The 27,981-nt window shown below is 28.3% G+C and overlaps 1 protein-coding gene and 1 long non-coding RNA gene across 2 annotated transcripts; one reads left to right on the forward strand and one right to left on the reverse strand.

The window, feature by feature from the left end:
* Positions 1 to 1,657: 1,657 nt before the first annotated feature.
* Positions 1,658 to 5,178, reverse strand: LOC107168424 (testis-specific serine/threonine-protein kinase 3-like). Its single transcript, XM_015517828.2, has 5 exons — positions 5,008 to 5,178; positions 4,002 to 4,171; positions 3,758 to 3,907; positions 2,179 to 2,452; positions 1,658 to 1,843 (listed from the first exon to the last, which is right to left on the reverse strand). Exons 1-5 carry the CDS (start codon positions 5,176 to 5,178, stop codon positions 1,658 to 1,660), a joined length of 951 nt encoding a protein of 316 aa, XP_015373314.2.
* LOC149061634 (uncharacterized) lies at positions 4,694 to 27,981 on the forward strand. Its single transcript, XR_016189757.1, has 4 exons — positions 4,694 to 4,811; positions 23,999 to 24,103; positions 27,596 to 27,685; positions 27,753 to 27,981. It is a non-coding gene; the product is annotated as an uncharacterized LOC149061634 (long non-coding RNA).

The following is a 27,981-nucleotide window of genomic DNA, read 5'->3' on the forward strand; positions in this document are numbered from 1 at the left end:
GTATAAGCATAACAAAACAATCAGTTTTTGCCCATATAAATAAAAATTTTTGTTATTGTATTTATAAAATTACATTGATGTGCTTTTAGGTGTTGTACAATTTTAATCCGTTAGTTATTTTACCAATATCTAATAGGCACCTACTTAATTTCTTCTCGAGGAATCAATCAGTCTATATTAAATAAATATAATTTAACACAAATTAATAATAATTAAAAATCAAAAAATGGTCCTTAAGAATTATTTATTTCAGACATTATACCTATACGCACCAATCGTGCGAGGCACAGGATGATAAACCACAAAAATTATAACATGATTTTTTTCCACCGAGCGGATTTAAAATAATTACGTGTCGCACTAAGTAAATACAAGAAGCAAGAGAATGTTTTTCTACCTTATTTAACCGACGGGTTCGGACCTATATACTTTTAAAGTAAAAACAAATGGAAGTTGATTTCAGACTAAAAATTTATAAAATTGATTTTATTATAGTCATTATAGATTAATAACATACCACATATTATTATGTTGTTCATTATATTGTAAAACCGATTATTATAATAAATTATGGGTAAGCTCCATGTAAAATAATAACGGAAAATCTTTCTTAAGTAAAATAATCATGAAATCGTATGTGTATTCAGTATAGAATTATCAGGTAAATATAAAAGTGAGTAGCACTAGTAGGTATGTTGGAAAAAATAGTATATGTAATATCAGTGAAGAAAAAACGTTCTCGAGCTCGAAAGTTTCGGTAGTGACCAAGGGCGCCAGTGCAATTGCACCCCCTGGCTTAAAAAAAAAAAAAAAATTATGGTATTGAAAAGATTTTTTTGCATAATTATCTTTATAAAACTTTACATCCAACGTAAAAACAGAAATAACTTTGTATCGTCGTATAATTTGAAAAAATATTTCTACGTATTTAACTAAAATAATTTAAACATTATTCAGAAATTAAAGTATAGTGTATACTATGCACGATGCACCCCCCTGACAAAATTCCTGGCGGCGCATATGGTAGTGATATAGTGAGACAGGCTTGATGGGTATACGGGCAGCACACCATATTATGTGATAGGCGTTGCATGTACATTGTAATAATATGATCATTTACTACTCACACAAATACACAATATAGACACAGACTATTCTGCGTTATAGACTTACAAAGAAATGGTCTGATAGCAGAGAAAGTGAGCCAATACTGATAGAAAAAGATTGTTAAAAAATGGTGCGGTAGTAGAGAAAAAGGGCTAATGTCGCAAGAAAAAGATAATTACAGACTATAAATAAAAACAGCATGTAATTCTGTTAATTTAACTTAGTCAATCGATCAGTGCCGTAGCTAGAAACATCTTATTTTATTGTTAGGGTGGGGGGACCTACAGTTTTTCTCCATTTATTTCAACAAATGTATTTTCAATATTTTAAAATTATTAAATTTCGTATTTTGAATACATTTGAAAAGTATAAAAGTAGTCAGTTTGCGGAATTACAATATACGAGTATCCACTTCCACATATTAATTTTATACGGAACACATGCGCTCGTAAATTGCCTATATTAAATTCCTTAAAAACAGGTCCGTTTACAACTCTCTTGAATACTACTTGTACTGCATAATTATTAATATCTTCTTTTTAGTTACCCGTTAAGTCTGTTTAGGTTCATTTTTATCATTAGGATTATTATTTGTCTGCTGTTGACTCCACGGCTGAATTTTAATATCTGATATGTTCAAACGGACCTTCAATGGTGCTAGTAATTGTATTATCATCTGTTTACAGGTATCGGGAATAATTACATCTCGAGGGAATGAAACTGGCTTTTGCACTTGCTAGTGAAAAAAAAAAAAAATAGGAAAAACAAATATTCGTCGCTAAATAATTTTTGACAGTACATCAATTGTCTATTACTCACATAATCAGTGGCGTGGTGAGAGTAATACAATTAGAACCCCGAGGTAGAGTAACTATTTAATATTAACCCAACCAATAATTATTCAATCCAACACAACTTACTCTCAGATCTCGAGCAAATAGAACCAAATTTAAAAAATTGGTCTATACGGGCTCATGGTTTTTATCACCAGTAATATAATACGAGTTCACCACGGCACTTAAGACAGCAGATCGATACATTATATAATGCTGCAAACAATTTGGTACCTACTTTCAGTAACTTTTGATAAGTTGTATCGTCAAAGGGCAGAGTTCCAAATACCATGGCGTAAAGCACTACTCCAATAGACCAAACGTCAGAGGTATTGGGTTGATAGGGTATGCCTTTCAATATTTCTGGTGATGCGTAAGCGTAACTGCCGCAGAACGTGCTGCTCGTTTTCATCTGACCGTTTTTCTTAATCATATTGTTTCGAGCAAACCCGAAATCCGATAACTTAATATTGTAATTGGTGTCCATCAACAAGTTTTCACATTTTATGTCTCTGAAAACCAAAATCATTTTGAATTTTACCAGGGTATAGACACTGCGTGTGTCGGCAAAATAGAGTGACTGTGTGGCCTTGAACACGGTCTCTAGGGAGATGTGGCATACTTTATCACTTAAATAAATCATTATGATTTAATCATATCATTATAATCACACAGAATAATAAACTAATGTCAAATAAAAATTGAACATTGAACAACTTATTCATTTTACCAAGATTTAATATTGATGTTTTTAAAATTAAAAAAATAAATTTATTATAAATAATAATTCTTATTGTTATGTTCTCAGATGAAACGATTGAAACGATATTATTATAGGTTACATTAGACTTAGAATAAAATACTTGGTTTAAAGAACAAACACTTTAAAAATATAGGTAGTAACAATGTATTTTATTTATTCAGCATAATAGAACCAATATCGCTAAAAAAAAAAATAATGATAATGTATATTAGGTACACAGAATAAAAATGTACGCAATGAGGGTTATATACATTAGTATTGAAGCTTAATAATTAAAGTAGTTGTAAATATATTTTGTGGTCCTGAAAAAGACTGTTTAATGCAACCTGAGGAAATAGTCTAGCAAAGGACCAATGGGTCTTATTAGGCATTGGCCATTGCGTTGTTTCCGTTTTTATAATTTTGTAACTATGAGGGATACACGTTTCCAACATTCTATCAGATTACAGATACGGTACAATTTCCAACACTTCATACCGTAGGGATACAGCACCAGATCAGCTGATCGAGTGTTTATTCTATATTGTTCTGAGGTTTTACGTAAATTACAGCGCTCCATCTAGAACTGGGGTCACCAACCTTTCCCAAGAGATCAGCAAGTTGCATAGAGAGGATGGTAGGTAGTTATTTAAGTTATTTAAGTATATTATGTATATCATTACATGCACCATAATATTAAATTCTATATTTATATTTTTCTTATATAATTTCTCCATCTGAAAATTGTATATTTTTTATCGATAAATCTTAATGAACGCTTTACTTTGTATACGAGTATATAAAGTATAAAAGAGTGTTTAATATAACGTAAGTGATAATCGAGTGATTGCTAAGTGCTGACCCCCCAGTAGCGGTCAAAGGATTTTGTCATAATGGGGGATATGGCTGTTTTTAACATTCAGTATTTAATTATTTAAAAAAAAAATACATTTTATGGTTATCAAATAAAAAACATTGAAAAAAATATCATGGATGATTCCCCCCCCCCCTTCATTTGACCACCACTGTTGACCCCTTATCTTTAAGTAGAGTGTATCACATTGAGCATTGGTACCTGTGTACGACTCCTTTTGAGTGACAATATTCTATAGCGTTAACAAGTTCCATGAACCATTTTCGAGCTCTATCATTGTCTATTTTACCGTCTCTTTTAATGATGTCCAATAAACTCCCATTTTCCGCATACTCCATAATGATATAAACTCTAAAATTTGAAGTGTTTATTTTTCTATTGATGCACAATAGATAGGTATGCATCATGACGCACAATAAAAGGGTATCTATTTAATGATTATTACCGATGTGTTGTTTCGATCGCTTGATAGTATCTGATTAAATTTTCGTGCCTAAGGCCTTTGACCACTTCGATTTCTCTGGGTAGGAATTTTTCTAAATAATCGGTTGCCTCTTGAAGTTTTGAAACAATTTTAATTGCCACATTGGCCTTATGGCGTTCGGACCGAGCAATCTATACACATCATTTTAAAACTTATTAGGTATATTATGTGAGTTTTTTAAAATTTATAATTATTTTCAAACATCTAATAGTATTTAAGTATACGGCGTTAACCGTGAATTAAATAATTACTGTTATATTATCAAAAATAAAATTTTTCCAATCATACAATTTATAACCCCTCGTAGATTATCATTTTGTATAACTATTATAGTTAACGAAAATCTGATCATCAGCATGATATTATTTATCGTCATCTTATTATATAAAATATTTATCATAATGTATAAAATATTAAATAGATGTTTATAGTTTTATACTAACTATAACATAAACATCTATGATTCTACACTATTATGTAGGTATTTATCTATATAGTTCTATAGCCTTGGACAGCCACACTCTCATCACTACGTACCTATGCCTAAGGTGGTGTTTGTTTTATAATATGAGTGATATTGCATAAATATTTGTGTATTATAATATTCTGTCTCTTCCTTTTTTAAACAATAAATATATTCTGTTAAATACTTCAAGTATACTAATAATTGTACTTTATTTAAAATTATTTTAATAAGCAAATAAATGTTGTACCTATTTCGTCTTTCTTCGTTCATCAAATATATGACAATAAGCCTGCAGTCGAATTAGGGTAAGTTAATTTATTGTAAAATTAAGTCCTTATAGGTACATGGTACATGTCAATATACTTGCATTCGTATGTATATATATATATATATGTAGAAGAAGGTAGTAAATTGAAGTGAGCGCATAAATCATATACAAGTTAAAAGAAATAATAATACATATATATTTCTCACGTACCTCATTTTAGCTTTACTACAAACCTTAACAGTAGCGTATGATCCACTACCCACTCTCTGGCCAACAGTGTACCCATGAGTTTCTAATACCGAAAGCTTATTTTGATCTTTTGATCTTTTCTTTTCTTTTGATTTGCTTTTTTCGACTTTTTCTGGTTTCTCTTTAGTGTCTATGTTTTCCGCTCCATTGGCCATTCAAATAGTTTTGCTTTTTAGTAAATTTTTTTTTAAAATCCCTATATATATTTATCTATGAATTTATTATTTGTTAAAACAATTTTTTTTGCGTATCCATAGTTTGTTTTCTTTAACGTTTCCGTTCACAAATAATGTTTAAAATCTACAAAACGTTCGTTACCAAGGCTACTCTATCGTTATAAGCAAAAACACCATAAGCCGTTTTAGAATGATTTTGAGAAAAACGTGTTTTTTTTTATAGATTAGATAATACGATTTAGTTATTTGATTATTGCCTATATCATACTTTTGGAGTAATATTTCAGACATACGGAATAATATTTATTTACACAGGCCGAATTTTATAATTATTTATTTATTTGTACCTCATTTATATATTTTTCGGGACTTACGGCGTTTTTACTTACGACGGCATTAACTGTAGTATGTACCTATTATAACAATGTGGGCACTTATGTTTAATTATTCGAATTTATCCCGTAGCGGTCAGCCATCGGCCGGTACGACGCACCGTCGCCGACAATAATCATATTATTTAGGTTACCTGGATACACATATTAATAATTATTATCTATGTACCTAATACCTATTTCATATTTCCCAGTTTGACGACCGACGCGGCGCAGAGCATAAATTGTCACCGACATTATAATATATCATACTATTGTGTCTGCTAACAAATTGGTAATCGGCAAATGCTAATTATCATAATTTACAATATTATACATTACATAATAGCTGATTGGTGTGCGGCATTTCCCGAAACAAATTAAATGCCCGTCGATTAACTTTTTCTTAACTCTGTAGGTAAAACTTAAAGAGTTTTAACACTGATATTTTGGATTGTGTTTACTAAATATAAAAAAATCGGCCTGATACAGTGGATTTGCACGAGTGTCATTTATTTAGGACTTTGATTTTATATAGTAGGTATATTAGAGTTGTATTACCTGACTTCATCCAGATTCAAATTAATATTCATCTTATTCTATTATTTTCATTTAGTTTCAGTAGGAATATTACAAACACAATTTAGTACAATGACTAATGTTATGATTTTCCATTTCTTAATTCTATACATATTCATCATGTTAGTTCAAAATACTGGAGTCAGTTTCAACTAATTCTTAAAAGTCGACCTAAATCCAATATCGTTAAAGTCGGTATCAGTCCAATAATTTTTTGATGTTTTTTTTTACATACTTTGATATCATTTCAAAAAACACTTCTGAAAAAATGAATTCTCGACAATTTTTAAGGTCTTTGAATGACATTTTAAATTTTATATCCCCCTTTTTTTTAAATACCCTAGGTCTTTATTATTTAAATGACCCAAAGGTATTTATAAATATGTTTGACAATTATACATATTTTACATATTAGATATAAATTACATATATGTATTATACGTTGATGGAGTAACTTACAATGAAGTGCCTTCTGCCTTAATCTCATGGGCGGATAGGCCATTTTTGGCCTACCGGAAAATTTTAAAAAGGGGCCTCCACACATGAAAAAAAAAAAAATTATATATGATATTAAAGGGGGCCCCATTACCGGAATACGAAGGGGGGCCCACCGGGAAATGCCCGGTTGCTCGGTAGGCCTATCCGCCTATGCTTAATCTAAAATCTTAAACTAAGTCATATGGTTTCAGACGTTTAAGACGTCGATATCCTTGGAGTTATCTAATAATTGAATGGCCAATGGATTGATATGGTGATCTAGCCTCGTCTCGTGTTTGCGAGCAAACCTTGGATTTCATATTATGCTATTGTTGGCAGCATCATATCACGGTGAATTGCTTTGTTTCTTTCGAACCGGTAAGCTGCAGTGATGGTCTGAAGGGCAATGTTTTGACAGCGTTGTATTACATCGATGTTAGACTTACTAGCACAACCCCACAATTGAATGCCATACATCCAGATAGGTTTTATAATTGCTACATACAGTAGACGTTTATTTTCGATGATTAACTCGGAGTAAGGTCCGACTAACCAATAAAGTTTTCGCATTTTTTTTTTAATCTAATTTTTTTTTTTTTACGGACGTGGTATTTCCAGTTTAGAAGAGAGTCAAGGTGCATTTCAAGATATTTTGTTGAATCTTTTTGCGGGATTGGTGATTGATTCAGTACTGTAGTGCGTGTTGACAAAATTGCCGAATCATCGGCAAATATACCTAATGTTATGTTATCATCGTTTGGTTTATCAGCCGTATAGAGTAAGTACAGAATAGGTCCTAAAACACTTCCTTCAAGTACTCCAGCTGATATATCTTTTTCCATTCGGTTGTCGCTTCTTCGTGTATGACTCGAAATTGACAGTCGGTCAAGTATGATTCAAAAAGTGCACACCAGGTATGTAGCAGTTGATCACGCAGTTTGATGAGTAATCCGTTGTGCCAGACTTTGTCAAAAGCCTGGGCCACGTCAAGGAATACTCCACAGCAGTAATTTTTTTTTCTTCAAGAGCTTTACTTATCACATTAGTAACTCGATGTACTTGATCGATTGTTGAATGTTTGTTGCGAAATCCAAACTGATGTTCTGGTATAAGATTTTTTTCTGGTTTGAGCAACATGATAACTTGTGCCCGTTTCCATTGTTCTGGAATGTATTCTGTACGCAAAATAGCGTTATTGTATATGTGTGTAAGATGCATGATAGCTTTCTTTGGAAGTTATTTCAGTATTTTTAGACTAATTTCATCATAGCCTGGAGATTTTTTTAGGTTTAAGTTGTTATCTATTTCTTTAGCAATTTTTAACGTCGAGAAATGTTTGATTTTTTTACGTGCTGCATTAAGTAGTTGACATTGCAAAATGTCAAGCTCAGAGTCAATAGTGTTTGGCATAAATACATGTTCAAGATGCTGATCGTATATTTCGGCTTTTTCGCTGCGTGCCCAGGTGCTGTCTTCCTTGCGGAGGGGTGGTATCTGTACATGGGTCATCTTCATGAGTCTTGTGGCTTTCCATAACGAATAACCGGTATTATCCGTCGCAGTGAGACCACTCAAGCATGAATTTGTTTGCAATGAACGTTTCATTTTTTATTTCTTTGATTTTGTCATGAAGAATTTTGTTAACTTGGTTCCATTCCGTTTTATCCGTTGAGTTCCATGTACTATGCCATGTTTGTCTCGCTCGACGTTTATGTTGGACTAGTTTTCTTATTTCTAGTGGGTAAGTTAACTCATAATTACTATTGATAGCTACCGGAGTTGCTATTGCCGCCGCACTAACAATGTCGTCGGTTATTTTTTTTACTGCAATTTTAATATCTGCTATTGTTCTTAATCGAGTTGAAAGTATTATGTTTTCTTTGAGGGTATTTCTGAATAGGCCCCAATTCGTTTTTTTGTTTGTTATAGACATTTTTTTTTTGTTTCATTATCAGATCAGAGCTTAGTAGCACAGGAATGTGACGTAAGTTCTAATAGTGCTTCAACTTCCGTATAATTCGATGAAATTCCTTTCATTACGTAGAAGTCAATAAGATCAGGTAATTTATTTGGGTCAGTTATCCAATATGTTGGCTTTCTAGTTGAAATGAATTGTGCTTTAATTATATTTGCTGCTTTGAACTATTCCCGCCTTTTGGTGGTAACCAATCTCGATCCCCAAAAGTTGTGTTTGGCGTTATAATCTCCTCTAGCAATGAATCTGCTACCGAGTGTCTGGAAGAATTCAATACATTTTTTGTCATCTACTTTATGTCTTGGTGGACAATAAATAGCAGAAATAGTTAGATCGCTGTTGCTGTCATTAATATGGACCCTATAAGTTGCCTGTAAATATTCTTGAGGATGTTTATCAAGTTCATAATGTTTAATTGTTTCTTTTATTATTACTGCAGTTCCTCCATGAGCGCGATTGCTTGGATGTTCTGTTGTATATTTTCGATAGCCACGTAATTTTAAAGTGGTCCACATTGTGAAGTGGGTTTCTGAAATTAAAGCTATGTCAATTTTTTCGTCATTCGTAAGGTGTTCAAGTTCTTGTTTTCGTTGTACAAGTCCGTTAGCGTTCCATGTTATGATTCGAAGCTTCAACTAATTTATTTTTCTTTTACGCTTTAGTTTTCGGCTTGCTATTTTCAAGCCTGTTCAATCTTTCATTTAATTTTGTTAATGCTGCCATAACTTCAGATAGCAACGGTACATTTTTTTTTTTTTTTTGTGTATGAGTTTGAGTCAATGCACTCTTTTGATTTTCGTTTGAAGAACTAGCCATCTGTGAAAAAGAAAGTTCTTGAGTGACTGATTTCGCAGGCTTTTGTTGTATTCTTTGTACTGCTGTAGTTTTTTTTAGGGTAAGCTTTTTCTATTGCATTTTTATAAGTGATGCATTCTTTCTAATTTGCAGTATGTCCCTCACCACAGTTTGCGTATTTCGCCTTTGATTTCTTAGATTTAGGGCAATTTAGTGAAGAGTGTCCTTCACTACATTTTACACACTTCGGTATTTTGAAACAGTAGTTTTGAGTGTGACCAAATATTTGGCAATTTTTGCATTGTGGAACTTCTTTATTTTTCCTTGGAGGTTCTGCTTTTATTATATGATAGCACAAGTTTTTAATATCATAAATATCTTTGTTGTTTGCTTGTGGCTTCAAATCCACGAAAAATAATGGAAGCCTTACAATAGTTCGATCACTAAACTAGTTGTTAGGTTCGACTTTTTTTTTAATTTGAATGTTCGTAACATTATGTACAAAATGTCTTAGGTCGGATAATTGGCTTTTAATATCACAGGGGTCAGTTTCAAGGTGTAATCCACGAATTGTATCTGTGATACTCAAGTTTTTGCTCTTCTAATACTTTTATAGTTCATAAAAACTGGTGTTTTTTGCCTGTTAGTATTTTAATTTCACCATTAACCAAAGTTTTCATTTGTTGCTCGTATCCTTCAGCTTATTCGAGTTTTAAATTAACCATTAATTTTTTTAAATCATTTACACCACATACTGTTATTGGAGGTGGTTTATGGATTTTTACACAAGTTTTCGCTACTTCTTTTGTCACTGATTGGTTTTTTTGGCGAGCCCAAAATTTCTCTGGAGCTCCCAGCGTTCATTTCAGAAATCTGAAGTTGTAATTTCTCATTGTTTAATCGCAATTCCGTTACCATATGTTTCAAGGTCGCGTTGTCGTTTTGTATTTGTGTCCAAATACTAGCATCAACTGACAACTGTTATGTTATGCGGCGGATTTGAACCGGCGTCCATATTTTCATACATTGAGTAATTCGGTCAGTTTGAGTGTGACCCACTTAAAATATATTTGTTTATAAAACTTACCATCCGTCTGACAGGTCGTGGTTTGTATTGTAAACATAAACAAAAAAATTGTAATAACTATAGTCAGCACTATTTCGCGAACTGCAAAAACGAAACATACGTGTTGCTTGTTCGGTGAGTAAAACGCAACTGAATTTTATATCCCTAAACAGAATATTTTTCGGAATATTTCTATGAATAAAAATCAATTTTTTAATGAGGAAAGTGATTTAGGTGTTACTGGGTAAATATTTCAAGTTTAGACGAGTGGAGTTTTTATGAACATCATTTTGCGTGGTACCCCTATGTACTCATTATAGTCACCACTTACTTCATCTAAATTAAAATAACTAAAAATTAAATACTTATAAGTTATAAGGTTATAACTAATTAACGACTCATTTGTAATTAATTTTGTATGAAATACGCTGAAAAATATTATTATCCAAAAAAGTAAAATACTTTAAAAATTGTAAGAATTATGATGTTAATTTAAAATTACATAAAATTATGTGCAAGAAAAAATATCTTCAAAAAAAGTTAGAACATTTCGAAATAATAAGTGTAAAAATTTTAATGTATTACTCTGTATACTTATATACCTACATAAAACACAAATTAGATAAATTTATCGTTTTAATCCAGCTTCAATATTTTTAATCTTTTTGTAAAATCAAGGAAAATCTAAATCTATATATGATCATACGAACAGTCAGCTGTGTATAATAACTAATAAACAAGATGCTAGCCCACATTAGATCTAGTTTAACTTCCCAAATTTGCTACACGTTGCCCATTGATGATTGAGGTAACATTTTCGTTTCGCGTAAGTCCATTGAGGTCATTGCAGCTTATGACAACCACGGCCCACGAGTATGTAGGTATCTATATCTATAGAGGCTCGGGTAGAATATTTTAATTATACATTTATACTGTCTTCGAATTGCTGAATATCTGCTTTTTATGATTTAATTTAAAAGTGTTAATAAAATAAGTAGGTATTTATATTCCTATTGAATGATGGTTAATAATGTGTTGAATTTCATTATAATGTCACCAAACACCTGTCATTAAGCCGTTAAATTATTATCTGCATACACGGTGCACACTATACAACGATAGATTTAATCATATACATGCAATTATCTATGCAGTATGCATGTCATCAATGGTACATTTATATGTTTTATTACTGTGTGTTTGTATACCTACTACCATTTTCGCAGATCGCAGCATACACAATGCACTTCTGTCTGCTACTTATGTATTTATAACGTTAAAAAAATTATTAATAGGTAATAATAATAATGATATAACAATAACCTAATTTTAGTTATGTTAGGTTATAAGATTATTATAAATTGATAAACTACTTTAAAAAAAAAATATGCAGATATTATCTAATCTCTGCAGGAAAAACTTATACACGCATGCTGCAGTTGGGCAACACTGATTATATAGATATAGCTTTTCCGCAAAATCTAAAAGACAAGCCCAAAACTAGTAAAGCCACTTATTAGTCACACGAGCCAACAATTCAAATTTACTACAAATTAAATAATTAAATAATTTATAATGATTTAATGATTATGTATTAATTTTAAGCAACAGTATTATATGTTAGTACCTAAACACCATTCAGGTTTATTGTAGATATGTGATTAATAGCATGATTATTGAATGCAAATAAAATATTGAATTATAATTTGTAAGTACACAAAAATATAGTGATTAAAATAATTATAGTTCATATATTATGACACTAATAGATTAATGCAAACACGTACTTCTACTAGTTTTTTTTTTTTTATTCTCGCATAAATTATTTGCTTATGGTTCCTACCTAATATAATAAATAAAACATGGGGACAATACACCAGGATCAGAGACAGACCACCTGTATATAGCATTTTAGGTTAAAAGGGTCAGGCGCTTGGAAGTTCCCATACGAAACATAATAGGTAAGCCAAGCGGTTACATATTATGCAAGTTCCTACACGAACATAGTAATATACCTTTACGTAAGTTCCTACTAGAAAAAAAGTGTCAACGTGTTTAGATTTTTGCTACTACTATTATTATTATTATTATTATATTATTATTACTGCTTACCTATCTATATTACCTATTATTCGATAAATAATTATATTATATCTTAGTATTTTACAAGATGGTAATTCAATGGTTAAATCATAGAGTAATACTCTCTCATTGATTTTCAACAAAGGTATACACTAAAAGTTATAAAAATGAACGTAATTTTTTATATGTAGGTACAGTGAAAAGGTATACACTTTTTAAGTTCATAATAATTATGAATTTTATAAAAAACACACCGCTAAATCAAACATAATATTATGTACTTAAATGTGCGTAAATAATAGGTAAGTGACGTGCTAAATGTCACACCAATAACAAAATATTTTTGAACATAGAAATTCGTGGTTTTTACATAACTATATTATAATATAGAAGAAACTACTCCGGATCGGTAACGTTTTAATTGCGTAGAAATTAACATATCATTATTTATTATAGATGCATTTTTTTTGGCTATATGACATAAACGCCAAAGGTACAAAAATTACATATCATTTGCGCCCAAATTTGTAGGTTATAGGACACATTGTACGTTTGTACGGTCACCTAGAAAAAAATTAATACCTCGGACAGCTTATACTATTTCAGGTATAGAAAAAAAATTATGCATATCACATAATTTGTAACCCAGATAGTTAACAGACATAAATAAAAATAATGATATTAGTTATTGTAATAAATTCGTGATTCGTGAATTTTCTTAAAATCAGATTGAAACTATTTTCATGAGCTACAGAGAGAAGAATTTGATTTTTTGATTTTCTACATTAATAACTTAATGTCTTTTCATATTGGTTAGTTCAAGATTTTTCAGCTTAAATATTTTATCATTCGAATCGAGGTTATAATCAGTTCATTTTGTAAATAATTCATACTATGAAATAAATAAAAATATTTAAAAAAAAATTATAAATATGAAAATAGCATAATTTATAATTTATAAATTATAACTTATCGGTTTATAAAAGTTTGTAGTAAATTTACTCGTACTAGCCATTTTTGGATTTAGTTTTGTAGTTTGGTTTGGTGGTGTATTTTAGAGTGTGTAGATTATGCTCCACTGATCTCCTATGTCACCAAACGTGATCACGATTAGCGATTTACAGTTTTGAATAATTTGATTTTATCTTATCTTGTAAAATAGCACTGGATAGATAAGATATCGGATCACTGAGTTTTAGTTTTTTAACAGGCTCTAAAAGGTTCATTTTCAAATGAACATTTCTAATTTGATTTAGATTTTACGAAGCGCACCGAGTAAATAAATATATTAACATTTTTTTTTATAAAATAAATAACTTCAATAACTTCAATAACTTCAATAACTCCAATCACTTCCGATCGGTTTTTTTTTTTAGTGTCCCAACGAGATTTTCTCGCCGCTTCAATCTAGGCATGTTATTGTAAAATATATTTCCCCATTTATTTATATCGTACAAAATGTCTACGGCATGCAACTCAAACAATAGACAGTACAAAGTGTTCGTTTACCAAATTTGTAAGACATCTAATATATCTAATATAATATTATATACATTATACCTGTTATATGACAAGCGCCAAAAGTGCAAAAATTTAAAATTTAAATATTAAATAAATATAAATATAATAAATCGGTTGATTGCATTAAGTTAGGTATCTAAGATTTTAGCGCTTTTGTATGGGCTGTAGCCCATAAGCACAAAATATGACTCAAACAACCCAAAAGCGCAAAAATAAATATCCCATAAGCGCAAAGAAAATTACCTTTTTAATAACCCATGAGCGCAAATTAATTTTATAAAAAAAAGTGTATTTTATTAAAATCATATAGTCAAAAACATATCATTAAAATCATACAGTTATTAATATACTATGATATTCGTGATTATAAAATGTGTATTTAAATATAAAAATATATAAATAATTATAAAAAGCGGGTAAGTCGTGGATGTCGCTCTGCTGTACAGTAGGTTACTGTAATGGATGGGATTAAATTTGAATGCAATTATAGGTATCATTGTATACGAAAAACGATTCTGAACGGAGATGATTTGTCAGTCTAGGATATATTATATTTAAATATTGTCATACATATATTCTATTTTGAAACAAATATTTTATTTTTCAATTAAGACGCATTTTGCATAAGGCATGGTTAATCAATTAGTGTAGTTATCATATAGTTATCATAATTCATAATACCTTATATTATCATAGATATACAATATACATATATCTGGTTTGAGGATAAATCGTTATCATTACGCGATTTCATAAAAATTTAAAACTCGAACGCTCAAAACATTTTTCCTATAATGACGCTTCAAATTTTCTCTATAGCTATTTGAAGCAAAACTTATGGAAAACTTAGTGTTGAATTTTATAACCTTAGATAAAAGTACAAACAATATTATGAATTTTGAACAACATAATTCGCAAATATTCATGGTTTTAGCGAATTTTTGTCAATATTCGAAATTCAAATGCTTATAAAAATTTAATTTGCATTTCCGGTGGACATTTTTTTTGTGATAAAGATTGAAAAACTTGTAAGGAATCTTATAATAAATTTTTAAATCTTAGTTTAAAAAATAAATTTTTTTATTAATTTCTAGCTTAAAATAATTTGTGAATTTTTGTGATTTTTACGTATGTTGTCAAAATTAAAGCTTTGAATGCTTGTAAAAAAAAATATTTACTATGAATTTTTTTTATTTTCCAACTGCTATTGTAATAATATGTTAAGAGCCTTGTATTAAATTTTCAAGATTTTCTACCTAAAAACTAAATTTTTATTGATTTTAATTTTAAAAAAAACTAATAATGATTGAAAATTGCACATACCTATGAATAGTTCAACTTAAATCAATTTTTTTTAAAATTTCACGGTGGATAGAACATAGATACTTATATAAACATTCGGTGAAAGTTTCATGTATCAATGGTCATTCGTTTTAAAGTTACATAAAAAATCAAAATCGATTTTGTCGAAAACTGATTGTACGTAAAATTTCCTGTTTTTCCGTTAATTTTTAGTTTGTTTATCCCGATTAATTAGAAAAATATTAAGAATTTTTTACTTTTGATCCCCCAAAGTATCAACTAGATTCACTTTCTGATTTAACAAGGTACTGAGGTTAAAAGTCGAAGCATTTTTACTGCCCCAAAACGTAATGACAAACACAAAAAAAAAATATTCATGGTTTTGACGAATTTTTGTCAATATTCGAACTTCAAATGCTAATAAAAAAAAATTGTGCCTACGTATTTTTATAATTTTTTATTCACTATAAGAATAACTTATGAAGAACTTTTTATTAAATTTTCAAGTATTTTGATAGTGCCAAAAAAATTTTATCGACACTTCAAACAAATGTTTTCAGACAAATTGAAAATTTCAGTAGTCTATAAATATCTCAAAAAAAGTCAAAATATTTTGAAAATTAAATCATGGAAAGAAAATTCCAATCTAAATAACTTGTGAAATTTTAAATTATCTAGGACTTATACTTTTTGAATAATTACAAATATTTAAAATCGTTTCAGGATAAATCGTTATCGTTACGCTTTTTCGTAAAAATTTAAAATTCAAACGCACTAAAAATTTTTCCTATAATGATGATTCGAGTTTTCTCTATAGCTATTTGAAGGAAAACTTATGGAAAACTTAGTGTTGTATTTTTAATTCTTAGTTATAAACGCAAAAAATTTTATGATTTTTCAACTTCAAAATTACTTGCAAATTTTCGCGTTTTCGACAGATTTCGTAAAATTTTGAACTATTAACGCTTATTAAAAAAAATTGTGATTTACGATTTTTAATTTTTTTTTAGCTACAATAAGAACAACTCATAAGGAACCGTGTATTAAATTTTCAAGTTTTTTTGGTTGTCCAACATTTTTTTACTGACACTTCAAAAAAAATTCTCAAAAAAATTTTAAATTTCAGTGGTATATAAATACCTCAAAAAAAGTCAAAATTTTTTGAAAATTAAACTGTATATAGATAACTCTAACATAAACATTTGGTGAAAATTTCAAGTATTTACAGTGATTGGTTTTTGAATTACAACCATATAAAAAAATGATTTAGTCGAAAACTGATTTTGTGTAAAAATTCCCGTTTTTCTGTCATTTTTGTTTTTCTCGATTTTTTTGAAAACTGTTGGAAAATGTTTACTTTTGACCTCTATAATGCACCAAAGATATTCACTTTTACATCGGGAACCACCCCCAAAGTTTGATATTGAAGCATTATTTCGACTAGTTATGCTGTACACAGACACAAAAGCAAACATAAAAAAAAAAAACACACACATCATTGTAAAATCAATACATCCATCACTTCGTTCAGAATCTAAAATTGTATTTAATTTAATAGTAACGACTAATAGATGTCTTGTTTAAGATCAATAAAAAAATAAGTACCTTAATATTAAATTTGAAATTTGAAGCCCACTGTTTTTAAGTAATTCAATTTTGAAATATTTTTTATCGTAATTTGTTACGATGAAATTCGATAATACTAAATAAATTAAACTGAAATAATATTACTATAATTATTTTAAAATTAAACCTTTAGTGTAACGGGTACAATATTGTATCAGGTAATACAATTTATTTTTTGCGCTTTTATACCACTACTAAGGCACAAAAGCGCAAATTCGTTTTACGCTTTTGGTTTATCGAAAAAAATTGATCTTTTGCGCTTTTGGGCTTCACCGTTCGTATTATATGACTTTTGTTCTTATCTCATTTTAGCGCTTATGTCTTATTAGTATATTTTTTTCTGTGTGGGAACTTACGTACTTTAATAATTTTTTTTCGTATAGGAATTTACACATGTGTAATTTTGCGTGAAAACTTATATTCACTCAAGGGTCACATCTTTCACATCTACTGTAGCACCTAAAACAAAATTTGTATTTTAGCCAGTATTTAAATTTTCAACCAAATTTTTCTATTAATATATAAATTTTTCAAATATAATTTTATGTATTTTATAATTATTGTCAAGGAACCAAAGTATGAATATTAAATTTCGAATTGTTATTCTTCCCTTTCAAATATTTTTGTCTTCCTAAAAGCAAGTATAGTTACATAATAAAAACCAGCACTTATATTGCAACAAACATTTAAAAGTATTGAATAATATAATATGTATCAAACCGACCGTATTTAACAAAAAATTAACTGTACAATCTATTAGAGAGAAATGCAAATCGGTAAAAAAATTTTTAAAACCAGTTTTTTATTATTATACGTAAATCATCAGCTATTCAAAATTATCAACCTTGAAAACTACCGAGCTTACCAGAATACCGTAGTATCAATTCATATTACGTATTATTTTGTATCCTTGAAAGTAAAAACCCGGTTGATATTAGGACCCGTCATATTATAGATATTAGATATATTATACGACTACGTTAAAAATATACTGTTAAAAACATGGATAGATAACGTTATAAGCGATTTTATTTTTAGAAAAAATATTAAATATTAATAAAAATATATTATAAAAATGAAGAAAATAATATGTATTGTAAATTTTCGTTTTAAACTCGTCATTGTAGGAAGTGTATTTTCAACTTGGTATCTTATAAACCTTAATTATTTACAAAAATATTATGACATTGGTTCAAATTAAATGGATTTAGTCAACTCATTCCGTGTTTACAGATGTGGTTTGACGTTTTGTGCAGTTCGTTTAATTGCTGTTGTTTCAATGAATTATGCTCTATTGGATTTTTTTTTTTTAATAGGTACTATCATAATATCCATTATATTATCTCAAATAGGTTTCCTAAATCTCATATGTATTTCGTTGTATACGATGGCGCGTATGGATCATAGTGGAAATCAAAATATTTCTATTGATTATAAATATTATATTTTTTATGAGCAAAACCCTGCAAGGTTGTATCACTTTTTAAATATATATTTTTTATCATCATTTTATAGACGATTATTTATCCTGGTGGCCGGATGGGTGGATAATTCATAATCGTAAGATAAATTAGATAATTGTAATTTAAAAAAAAAATTAATATCAATTGTATATTATGTTACATACAATGTCCAGAATAATTGTACATTTCGCAATTTGTACAGTGATTTTTGTACACATCGCGAATTGTACAATGTTGCTGTACAAACTACAAAGTAACTAGATAGTAGGTACAAGTTTCGTTGAACAATTCGCGATATGTACAATAATCACTGTAAAAATTGCGAAATGTACCTTCATTGTACAAATTACAATATAATAATTAATGACTGGTATGTTTTAAAAGTATTTTCTTAACAAACATTACATATTAGTATAATATTATCATATTAGATGCACTTGGTCTTTACGCATTAGTATACTACAATCATCGAACAAATCACAAAATTTAAAAACATATTATAAAAAGCGGGTAAGTCGTGTATGTCGCTCTGCTGTACAGTAGATTACAAGTGGGTTACTGTAATGGATGGAATTAAATTTGAATCCAATGATATTATATCATTGTATACGAAAAACGATTCTGAGCGAAGACGGTTTATCTGTCTAGGATATATTATAGATTATTAAAAATTTTCAAATCTTAGTTTTAAAAAGAAAAATTTTTATGAATTTCTAGTTTGAAATAATTTGCGAATTTTCGTGATTTTTACATATGTTGTCAAAATTCAAATTTTGAATGCTTGTAAAAAAAAATTGTGACTACGCATTTCTTTTATTTTTCAATTTTTATTGTAAAAATATATTATGAGCCTTGTATTAAATTTTCAAATCTTAGATATAAAAAGAAAATTTTTTATGAATTTCTAGCTTAATAAAATTTCTGGATTTTCGTGATTTTTACATAATATGTTGTCAAAACTCAAACTTTGAATGCTTAAAAAAAAATTGTGACTATGTATTCCTTTTATTTTGCAACTGCTATTGTAAAAATATGTTAGGAGCCTTGTATTAAATTTTCAAATCTTAGAATTAAAAAGAAAAACTTTTATGAATTTCTATCTAAGATAATTTGAACATTGCCGTAATTTTTACGTATTTAGTCAAAATTTGAACTTTAAATGCTTATAAAAAAAAATTGTGCCTACGAATTTTTAATATTTTTTAACTTCTATTGTTACAATGTGTTAGAAGCCTTGTATTAAATTTTCAAGCTTTTCTACCGAACAAATACATTTTTATCGATATTTATAGAAAAAAAAACTAATAAAGTTGAAAAATTAAAATGTCAGTAAACAGCTCAAAACAAATCTAAATATTTTGAACATTTTATCAAATATATAACACGCCTATTTAAACATTCAGTCAAAATTTCAACTATCTGCGGTAATTTGTTTTAGAGTTACACCAAAATAAGGAAATCGCTAAAAGTGAAAATCCAATGTTGTAAAAATTTAAATTTCAAATGCTCATAAAAATTTAATTTGAATTTCAGGTGGAATTTTTATTTGTGATAAAGATTGAAAAACTTTTAAGGAATCTTGTATTAAATTTTTAAATCTTAGATTTAAAAAGAAAATTTTTTATGAATTTCTAGCTTAAAATAATTTGTGAATTTTCGTGATTTTTACGTATTTTGTCAAAATTCAAACTTTGAATGCTTATAAAAAAAAATTGTGACTATGAATTTATTTTATTTTTCAACTGCTATTGTAACAATATGTTAAGAGCCTCGTATTAAATTTTCAAGCTTTTCTGCCTAACAAATAAATTTTTATCGATATTAATTAAAAAAAAACTAATAATGATCGAAAATTTGAAATGCCTATGAATAGTTCAACTTAAGTCGAAATTTTTTGAAAATTGCATGGTGGATAGAATATACTTATATAAACATTAGGTGAAAATTTCATGTATCTATGGTCATTTGTTTTAAAGTTACATCAAAAACCAAAATCGATTTTGTCGAAAAATGAGTGTGCGTAAAATTTCCCGTTTTTCCCTTAATTTTTAGTTTGTTTTTCTCAATTATTTAGAAAAGTTTTAAGAATTTTTTACTTTTGACCCCCCAAAGTACCAACTAGATTCACTTTCTGATCGAACGAGGTACTGAAGTCAAAAATCGAAGTATTTTTACTGCCCAAAACGTGATGACAGACACAAAAAAAAAAAAAAAACACACATCATGGTAAAATCAATACATTCATCGCTCCGCTCAGAATCTAAAATTACAAATCGTATAAAATTACATATTACTGTACAGTGTACACAGTACACATTGTGATATGAAATAAAATACGCGAATCTATAATAAGATGTATAATTTCATCTCGTATAGTCATATGAGTTGTTTTTCCCACGTTATGTGGAATCTAACATATTAGTAAAGGTATAATGCAATAAAAATGATGAAGTTTATCTAAACGACTTTACGATAAGTTACTGTCGTTGATTCGTTCAGAAATATAATTTAAACAGATTTTAATATGAACTAGTGCATTGTAATCGGAACTGCTGCAATATTTCAACTTATATTAGTGTGATATACAATCGGGCAAAATGAGTGAAGTTGAAAATAATATTAATTAAAAACATTTTTTTATATGATATACCAACTAATATGTAATATTTGTTAGGAAAATACTTTTAAAACATACCACTTATTATATTGTAATTTATATAACTTTATATTAAAATATCCAATATTTCTATTTATTTGTTAATAATAATTAAGACTTTAAAACTAGCAGCAATATTGTACAAAGAAGGTGCATTTCGCAATTTGTACAGTGATTATTGTACATATTGTGAATTGTATAATGAAACTTGTTACTTGTACAATCTAGTTACTTTGTACAGCAACATTGTACAATTCGCGATGTGTACAAAAATCACTGTACAAATTGCGAAATGTACAATTCCGGACATTGTATGTAACATATACATTGAAAAAAATTAATTTGCGGCGCGCGGTTCGCCAATATCGGCACATACTCGGCTGGACGTATTTTTGGCGCGACGATACGGGAAAGGTTAGTGGAGATGTATAAGTCAACATTCAATTTTGATTGCTGATTCTTTAGATTATTACATTACATTACCTTAAATTACATGCACTTTAAGTAATTTAAGCGTTTCTAATATAATTAATTAATTGAAAAATTAAATAGAATAGATCAATTAATTCAAAAGCGAATCCAAATAGTTCGTGTAATATTACACTACACAGTGCTGCTCGTCAGTTCTGTTAGTTACAGCTTGGCTTGATATACGCTATCGCGTGTCTAGATATATTATAATGTAATGTGTTGTTTGAAAAATTGTCGTGACGAAGTTAGTCTCGAGAGAAAGATAAGTCGTTGTTCTGTTATTAATACAATATTGTAATTCATTCATCAACAAATATCAGCTAGTATAACATTAATATTAATAATAAAATTTTTTGATTTTGTAGTATCCTAAGCCCTAAAGTATACAAAGTAATACCGCCTGAGATAATAAGTAATGCACTCGTGAGGTTTTATTTGAATTTATAGGTCAGTTGTGTCACCCAATAATTTACCAACAATTCTGATCATTTCTGGGATAGCAGACAATATAGTTACCACCTTAATTCGGACTATTTCCACCCATAATAAATTATAACATCAAGCTTATGGTTTTACGTTACATTTTTTTTTTTTATCGAATTCCAGTATAAGAGGTAGGGACTTTTAGAATTTTGTATTCAATTTTCAAGTATTATCTTATAGCCTTTTTCAAACATTCCATGACTTTCAATTAAAAATTAATTAGATTAATAAAACGGTGTTAATGACGACAAAACTCGTACTGAACGTCGAACGATATCATCGGACGTCGATTTTACCGATTTAAGATTATTTAACAGGAAATGTAGGTAGTGGTTACTCAAACCTTGTCCTATAATATAATACGAATAACGAGTACCTCCCTACTTATAATCTGTTATATATACATAAAAACCATGTTGGTGTAAAAATGTAAAAATAAAATTTCAAATTCATACTTGGTTTCCAAAAACTCAAAAAATGCTCCAAAAACTCTAAAATGCCCTAAAATATTGAGAAAATGTACCTGAAAATTAAAAAATCTCAAAAAATGTAAAATAAACTTTGTTATTCTCATTCATAAGTGCATGAAACAAATTTGTGACCAGACGAGCATCGCACAGTAAGATTTGGAAAACAATGCAAAGTGCATCGAATCCCAGCGCTTCTCATAATATTAAAATATTTTAATTATTAATTCGATTGCAAATCATATTTTTACGTAGCACTGCATATTAATAATTTAAATGATTTAGTGTTACACGACGCAACAAGTGTCTGAAATTACTATGGTATTTTATTTCACCTAAAATACAACTGTAAAATTAGTTTGTTGTTGTTAATCATTCCGTATTCGTCGTGTTCTTATTCCCCGCAGGCTCTAGTTCGATTACAGATACTATGATTACTCACTATTTTAGCTTGAAGTATTATAAAAACGATTGTTTCTGGGTATTTCTTAACATATAATATGTATACCTACTACTATTAATGTCTATAATGAATAACAATAGTAAAAAGTAAATAGGTATGGCGCGTCAACTTAATAGTTTTGAAAACAATTAAAATTTAAATGAAACTTAGGCAGTTCAATTTATAGGTAATCAAATATATTCGTATATAAATATACAACCATTATGATCAAAGGCAGATTTATAAACACGTATTCGGGGTAGATGGACAATGTGTTAGCCGTGCTCTTTTACTTGGTGCAAATCCTAGGAAATAATTATCGAAGACATTAAAACAATAAAACATTACATAGTACGCTTTAATAAGACTTTTAAGCCTTGGGCGTACAACTTGTAGTAAATCAAAAATCAATACATTTTTTAATAATTGCTTTATAATTTAGAGCTAAGAATTATAATATGCAATACAAATTAGTAAAATACGCGTTTGGTTTATTAAAAATGTGCACAAATATTACACTATGGTACAATTGCATAGTCACAAATAGGTACTGTAGAATAGTATTTTTCTATCGGTCATAAAAACCATGATAGAAAATTACACTGATAATAATATTTTTGGATTTTTAAGTGATAAAATTCAGATAAAATTCGATTCGCAAACAATTCCTAACTCCCAACGTACTCACAATATATACACGACAATGATTATGTTAAAACGCATAATAATTTCATAAATACCATTTGGGCGAAAATTAATAGATATTGGATTATAGGTAAATTAATTTATATTTTGTATAATATAAAGAAAATAATGTATAAAGAAAAACAAAATACATAATAAATAATTAATACCTAATATGAACTCTTATCTTTAGAAAATATAATAATAAAGTATTATTGTAAATTGTAATACCTATACAGTTAACATTAGGTACTAACAATTTTACAGTTATTAAAACTTAAATTATTGTGTTCGTTGTGTCTCAAAATACAATTATATCTTACTTTGAATATTTTACAGATATGAATTAAAGAATATGAAAAATGCAATAAATCCCCGCTGGCGTGAAACTTTTTAAATCAAATATTCAGATCTAAATTACAGGATAGCTGGCTAAGTTTGGTGGTAATAATACATAACAATCATAATTGGATTTTTAACTATTTTATTTCATCACCTGCTTTACTTTTTTATGTAGTTGGAAATTTGCAGTTCAATATTATTTGAGTTGATTACATTTAGTTTTCAATTGTATACATATTTATCAAAAATTAAAAACTACATTTTAGATCCTGAGCGGAACGAGGAATGTATTGATTTTACTAGATAAGATGTGTGTTTTTTTTTCTGTCATCACGTTTTGGGCAGTAAAAGTGCTTCGATTTTTGACTTCAGTACCTCGTTCGATCAGAAAGTGAATCTAGTTGGTATTTTGGTGGGATCAAAAGTAAAAAATTCTCAATATTTTTCTAAACAATCTGGATAAACAAACTAAAAATTAAAGAAAAAACGGGAATTTTTACGCACGATCAGTTTTTGACAAAATTTATTTTGGTTTTTGATGTAACTTTAAAACAAATGACCATAGATACAGGTAATTTTCACCGAATGTTTATATTATAAGTATATTCTCTCCACCATACAAAGACTTAAGTTGAACTATTTATAGGCATATGCAATTTCCGATAATAATTAGTTTTTAAAATTAATATTGATAACAATTTATTTGTTGGGTAGAAAAGCTTGACAATTTAATACAAGGCGCCTAACATATTATTACAATCGCAGTTGAAAAATAAAAGAAATACATAGTCACAATTTTTTTTTAAAAGCATTCAAATTTTGAATTTTGACAACATACGTAAAAATCACGAAAATTCGCAAATTGTTTTAAGCTAGAAATTCATAAAATATTTTCTTATTAAATCTAAGATTTGAAAATTTTAATAATCTATAATATATCCCAGACAGATAAATCGTCTCCGCTCAGAATTTTTTTTCGTATACAATGATATAATATTATTGGATTCAGATTTAATTTCATCCATTACAGTAACCCACTTGTAACCTACTGTACAGTAGACCGACATCCACGACTTAACCGCTTTTATACCTCAGTGATATCTCATAATTTCAAAAAAAAAAAAGCGGGAAAGTGGATGTACAGTAGGTTACAAGTGGGTTATTGTAATGGATGGAATTAAATTTGAATCCAATGATAATATTATATCATTGTATACGAAAAACGATTCTGAGCGGAGACCGTTCATCTGCCTAAGATATATAATAGATAGTTAAAAATTTTGAAATCTTAGTTTAAAAAAAAATTTTTTTATGAATTTCTAGCTTAAAATAATTTAGTTAAGAGTATTGTATTAAAATTTCAAGCTTTTCTACCCAACAAATAAATGTTTATCGATATTTATGTAAAAAAAATTAATAATGATTGAAAATTGCAAATACCTATGAATTGTTCAACTTAAGTCGAAATTTTTTGAAAATTGCATGGTGAATAGAATATACTTATATAAACATTCGGTGAAAATGTCATGTATCTATGGTCATTTTTTGTTTTATAGCTACATCAAAAACGAAAATCGATTTTGTCGAAAACTGATTGTGCGTAAAATTTCCCATTTTCCCTTAATTTTTAATTTGTTTATCCCGATTGTTTAGAAAAATATTGAGAATTTTTACTTTTGACGCAAAGTACCAACTAGATTCACTTTCTGATCGAACGAGGTACTGAAGTCAAAAATCGAAGCAACTTTTACTGCCCCAAAACGTGATGACAGACACAAAAAAAAAACACACACACGTCATGGTAAAATCAATACATTCATCGCTCCGCTCAGAATCTAAAAGGATATTATTAGGTAGTTTTATAATAATAAATACCTACAGGACCTATAGTAGGTTAAGCTGGTGCCTACCTACATACAAAATAAACATTATTATATCCGAAATAAGGATATTATTATTGTTATTATTATTAATATTAATTTTTTTTAAATATAATTTATACTTTTATTTAAATATGTCATTAGTAGTTACTTAAATGTTTTGTTATATTTCACCAATAATCATGTAACTTTTGCTTGGTTTCTAAGGATATAAAAATAGTGTTTAACAGTAATAACGTTACCTACCTAGATCTAAGAAAAATAATAAAACGAATTGAAGAAAGTTATTTATTTTTAAATTGTTTGTAAACACGAAGTATAAGCATATATTATTATAACGAAGGTAAGACATATAAATGTAGGAATTAACACTTATAGGGTTCCAACAATATTTTAATGTTTTTGATTTTGAGTTGACCGATTAGGGTACCTGGGTATTGATTTTAATGCAATAACGTGTGTGAGTGTGTGGGATTTTTGTCTTTCATCAACTTTTTGAGCAGTTTAGATTCTCTACTTCAGAATCTTTTATAAATCTAGTTGTATTTTGGGGTGTTAAAAGTAAAAAATCCAAGTAATTTTTCATAAATGGAGGATAAATCAAAAAGAAATTAGGAAAACCCGGTAGTTTTTATGCAATACCAGTTTTTGACAAAATCGATTTTGTAGGTAAGTAGGTAACTCAAAAATGAATTACCGAAGATACTCTAAACTTTTCAACAAATTTTTATATCATGAACATTTTCCATATAAGATCATATTTTCAATATATTTTTACTATTGTTGATCTATTTAAAGACATGCCTAATATGTAAAATTTTCAATTATTTTTATTTTTTGCTTGGTCAACTAAATTTAAAATGTAATATGTGGTTTTTATAAGTATTTTCACGAAAATAATTATCAGAATATCTCATTGAATAATAGTTCTTTTGTTGTAGTTAAAATTGTGTACATGAGTACTTGAAAGTTTTATCATTCTATTATTATTATATATAGGTACACTGTATGCAATAACATTTTGAAATACAATATTTTTGCAAAATGTCTTCAACTTACTTTATTAGTAATTAATAAAAGTAAAATAAATTATTTTAATAATAACAATATCATAAAAAATATTTAGTAGTATAACCTTATAGACCGTCTGGTTCAGAATCGTTTTTAAATTGTATATAATTGAATTTTAATACATCCTTTACAGTGATGCAAATGACACTTTTTGTAGTAGGTCAGTATTTCTGGTAAGTGATAGTTATTAGTATAAACACAGATGATAAAAATTATTGGTAAGAAATTAATATGACCCGATTATAATGTAATATTATTTTACTATAGATTTTTATTTTAATCTACCTTTTATATTATGTAATGTGTGTTTGTCAATCACTTCATTAGATTAGTTTGTTTAATACACATGACATATTGAAATGCCAATATATTGCTATTCACTAATGATAAAGATAAATTATAATTAATGCAAATGATGTATATTTTGTTATATAATAATATCTTGTATTTGTGAGTCGATAACTATATAATTGTAAGTGGGGTTTGGAGAACGCATAATTTTTTTAAAAGTACATATTATTATAGATGACTTAAAATAAGTGGTATTTTTGCGCTTGTGGTTTTATTATTTGCTAATGAAATACATGAACTATAAATAAGAAGATATTTTATTATTATTTTATTTATTTTAATCCCAATTCAGATTTAGTGAGATGTTCTTACAAAAACTTGTTTTACGTCCTAGAACTCTACATTGTCTTTTCCTCCGTAACGATTTCAAAACACACTGCAAGTAATAAAACAATATTGACGATATCAAACAATTTAACTTTTTTTATGTTTTTTGGAATTTGTATTAGAACCACGAATCGTCGAAATCGTACTGTATTGAACACATTAATAGTAGCAATGGTTGGAATTGGATGCGCCATAACATATGTCGACTATAATCCAGAGTTAAGAAATAATTTGAAAAAACGATCAGAATTAATGAATAACGTTATTCAGTTTATGTGGCAAGAAAAAAAGACTTTTAAACAGAGGATTGACGATATTATCCATCCAAAGAAATAATCAATCAACCTATAT

Source organism: Diuraphis noxia, unplaced genomic scaffold (genome assembly GCF_037042655.1).
Source record: "Diuraphis noxia isolate RWA-SAM2 unplaced genomic scaffold, SU_Dnox_SAM2 contig0001, whole genome shotgun sequence".
In the NCBI taxonomy this organism is placed as follows: Eukaryota; Metazoa; Arthropoda; class Insecta; order Hemiptera; family Aphididae; genus Diuraphis; species Diuraphis noxia.

Bases quoted from the DNA above. Each gene is read 5' to 3' on its own strand.
- LOC107168424 (XM_015517828.2), bottom strand. From the start codon at position 5,178: ATGGCCAATGGAGCGGAAAACATAGACACTAAAGAGAAACCAGAAAAA. The intron at 2,453-3,757 runs GTACCAATGCTC...TTTGGTTTTCAG, and splicing joins TCAAAAGGAGTCGTACACAG to AGACATAAAATGTGAAAACT. The intron at 1,844-2,178 runs GTAGGTACCAAA...TTTTTTCACTAG, and splicing joins CTTATCAAAAGTTACTGAAA to CAAGTGCAAAAGCCAGTTTC.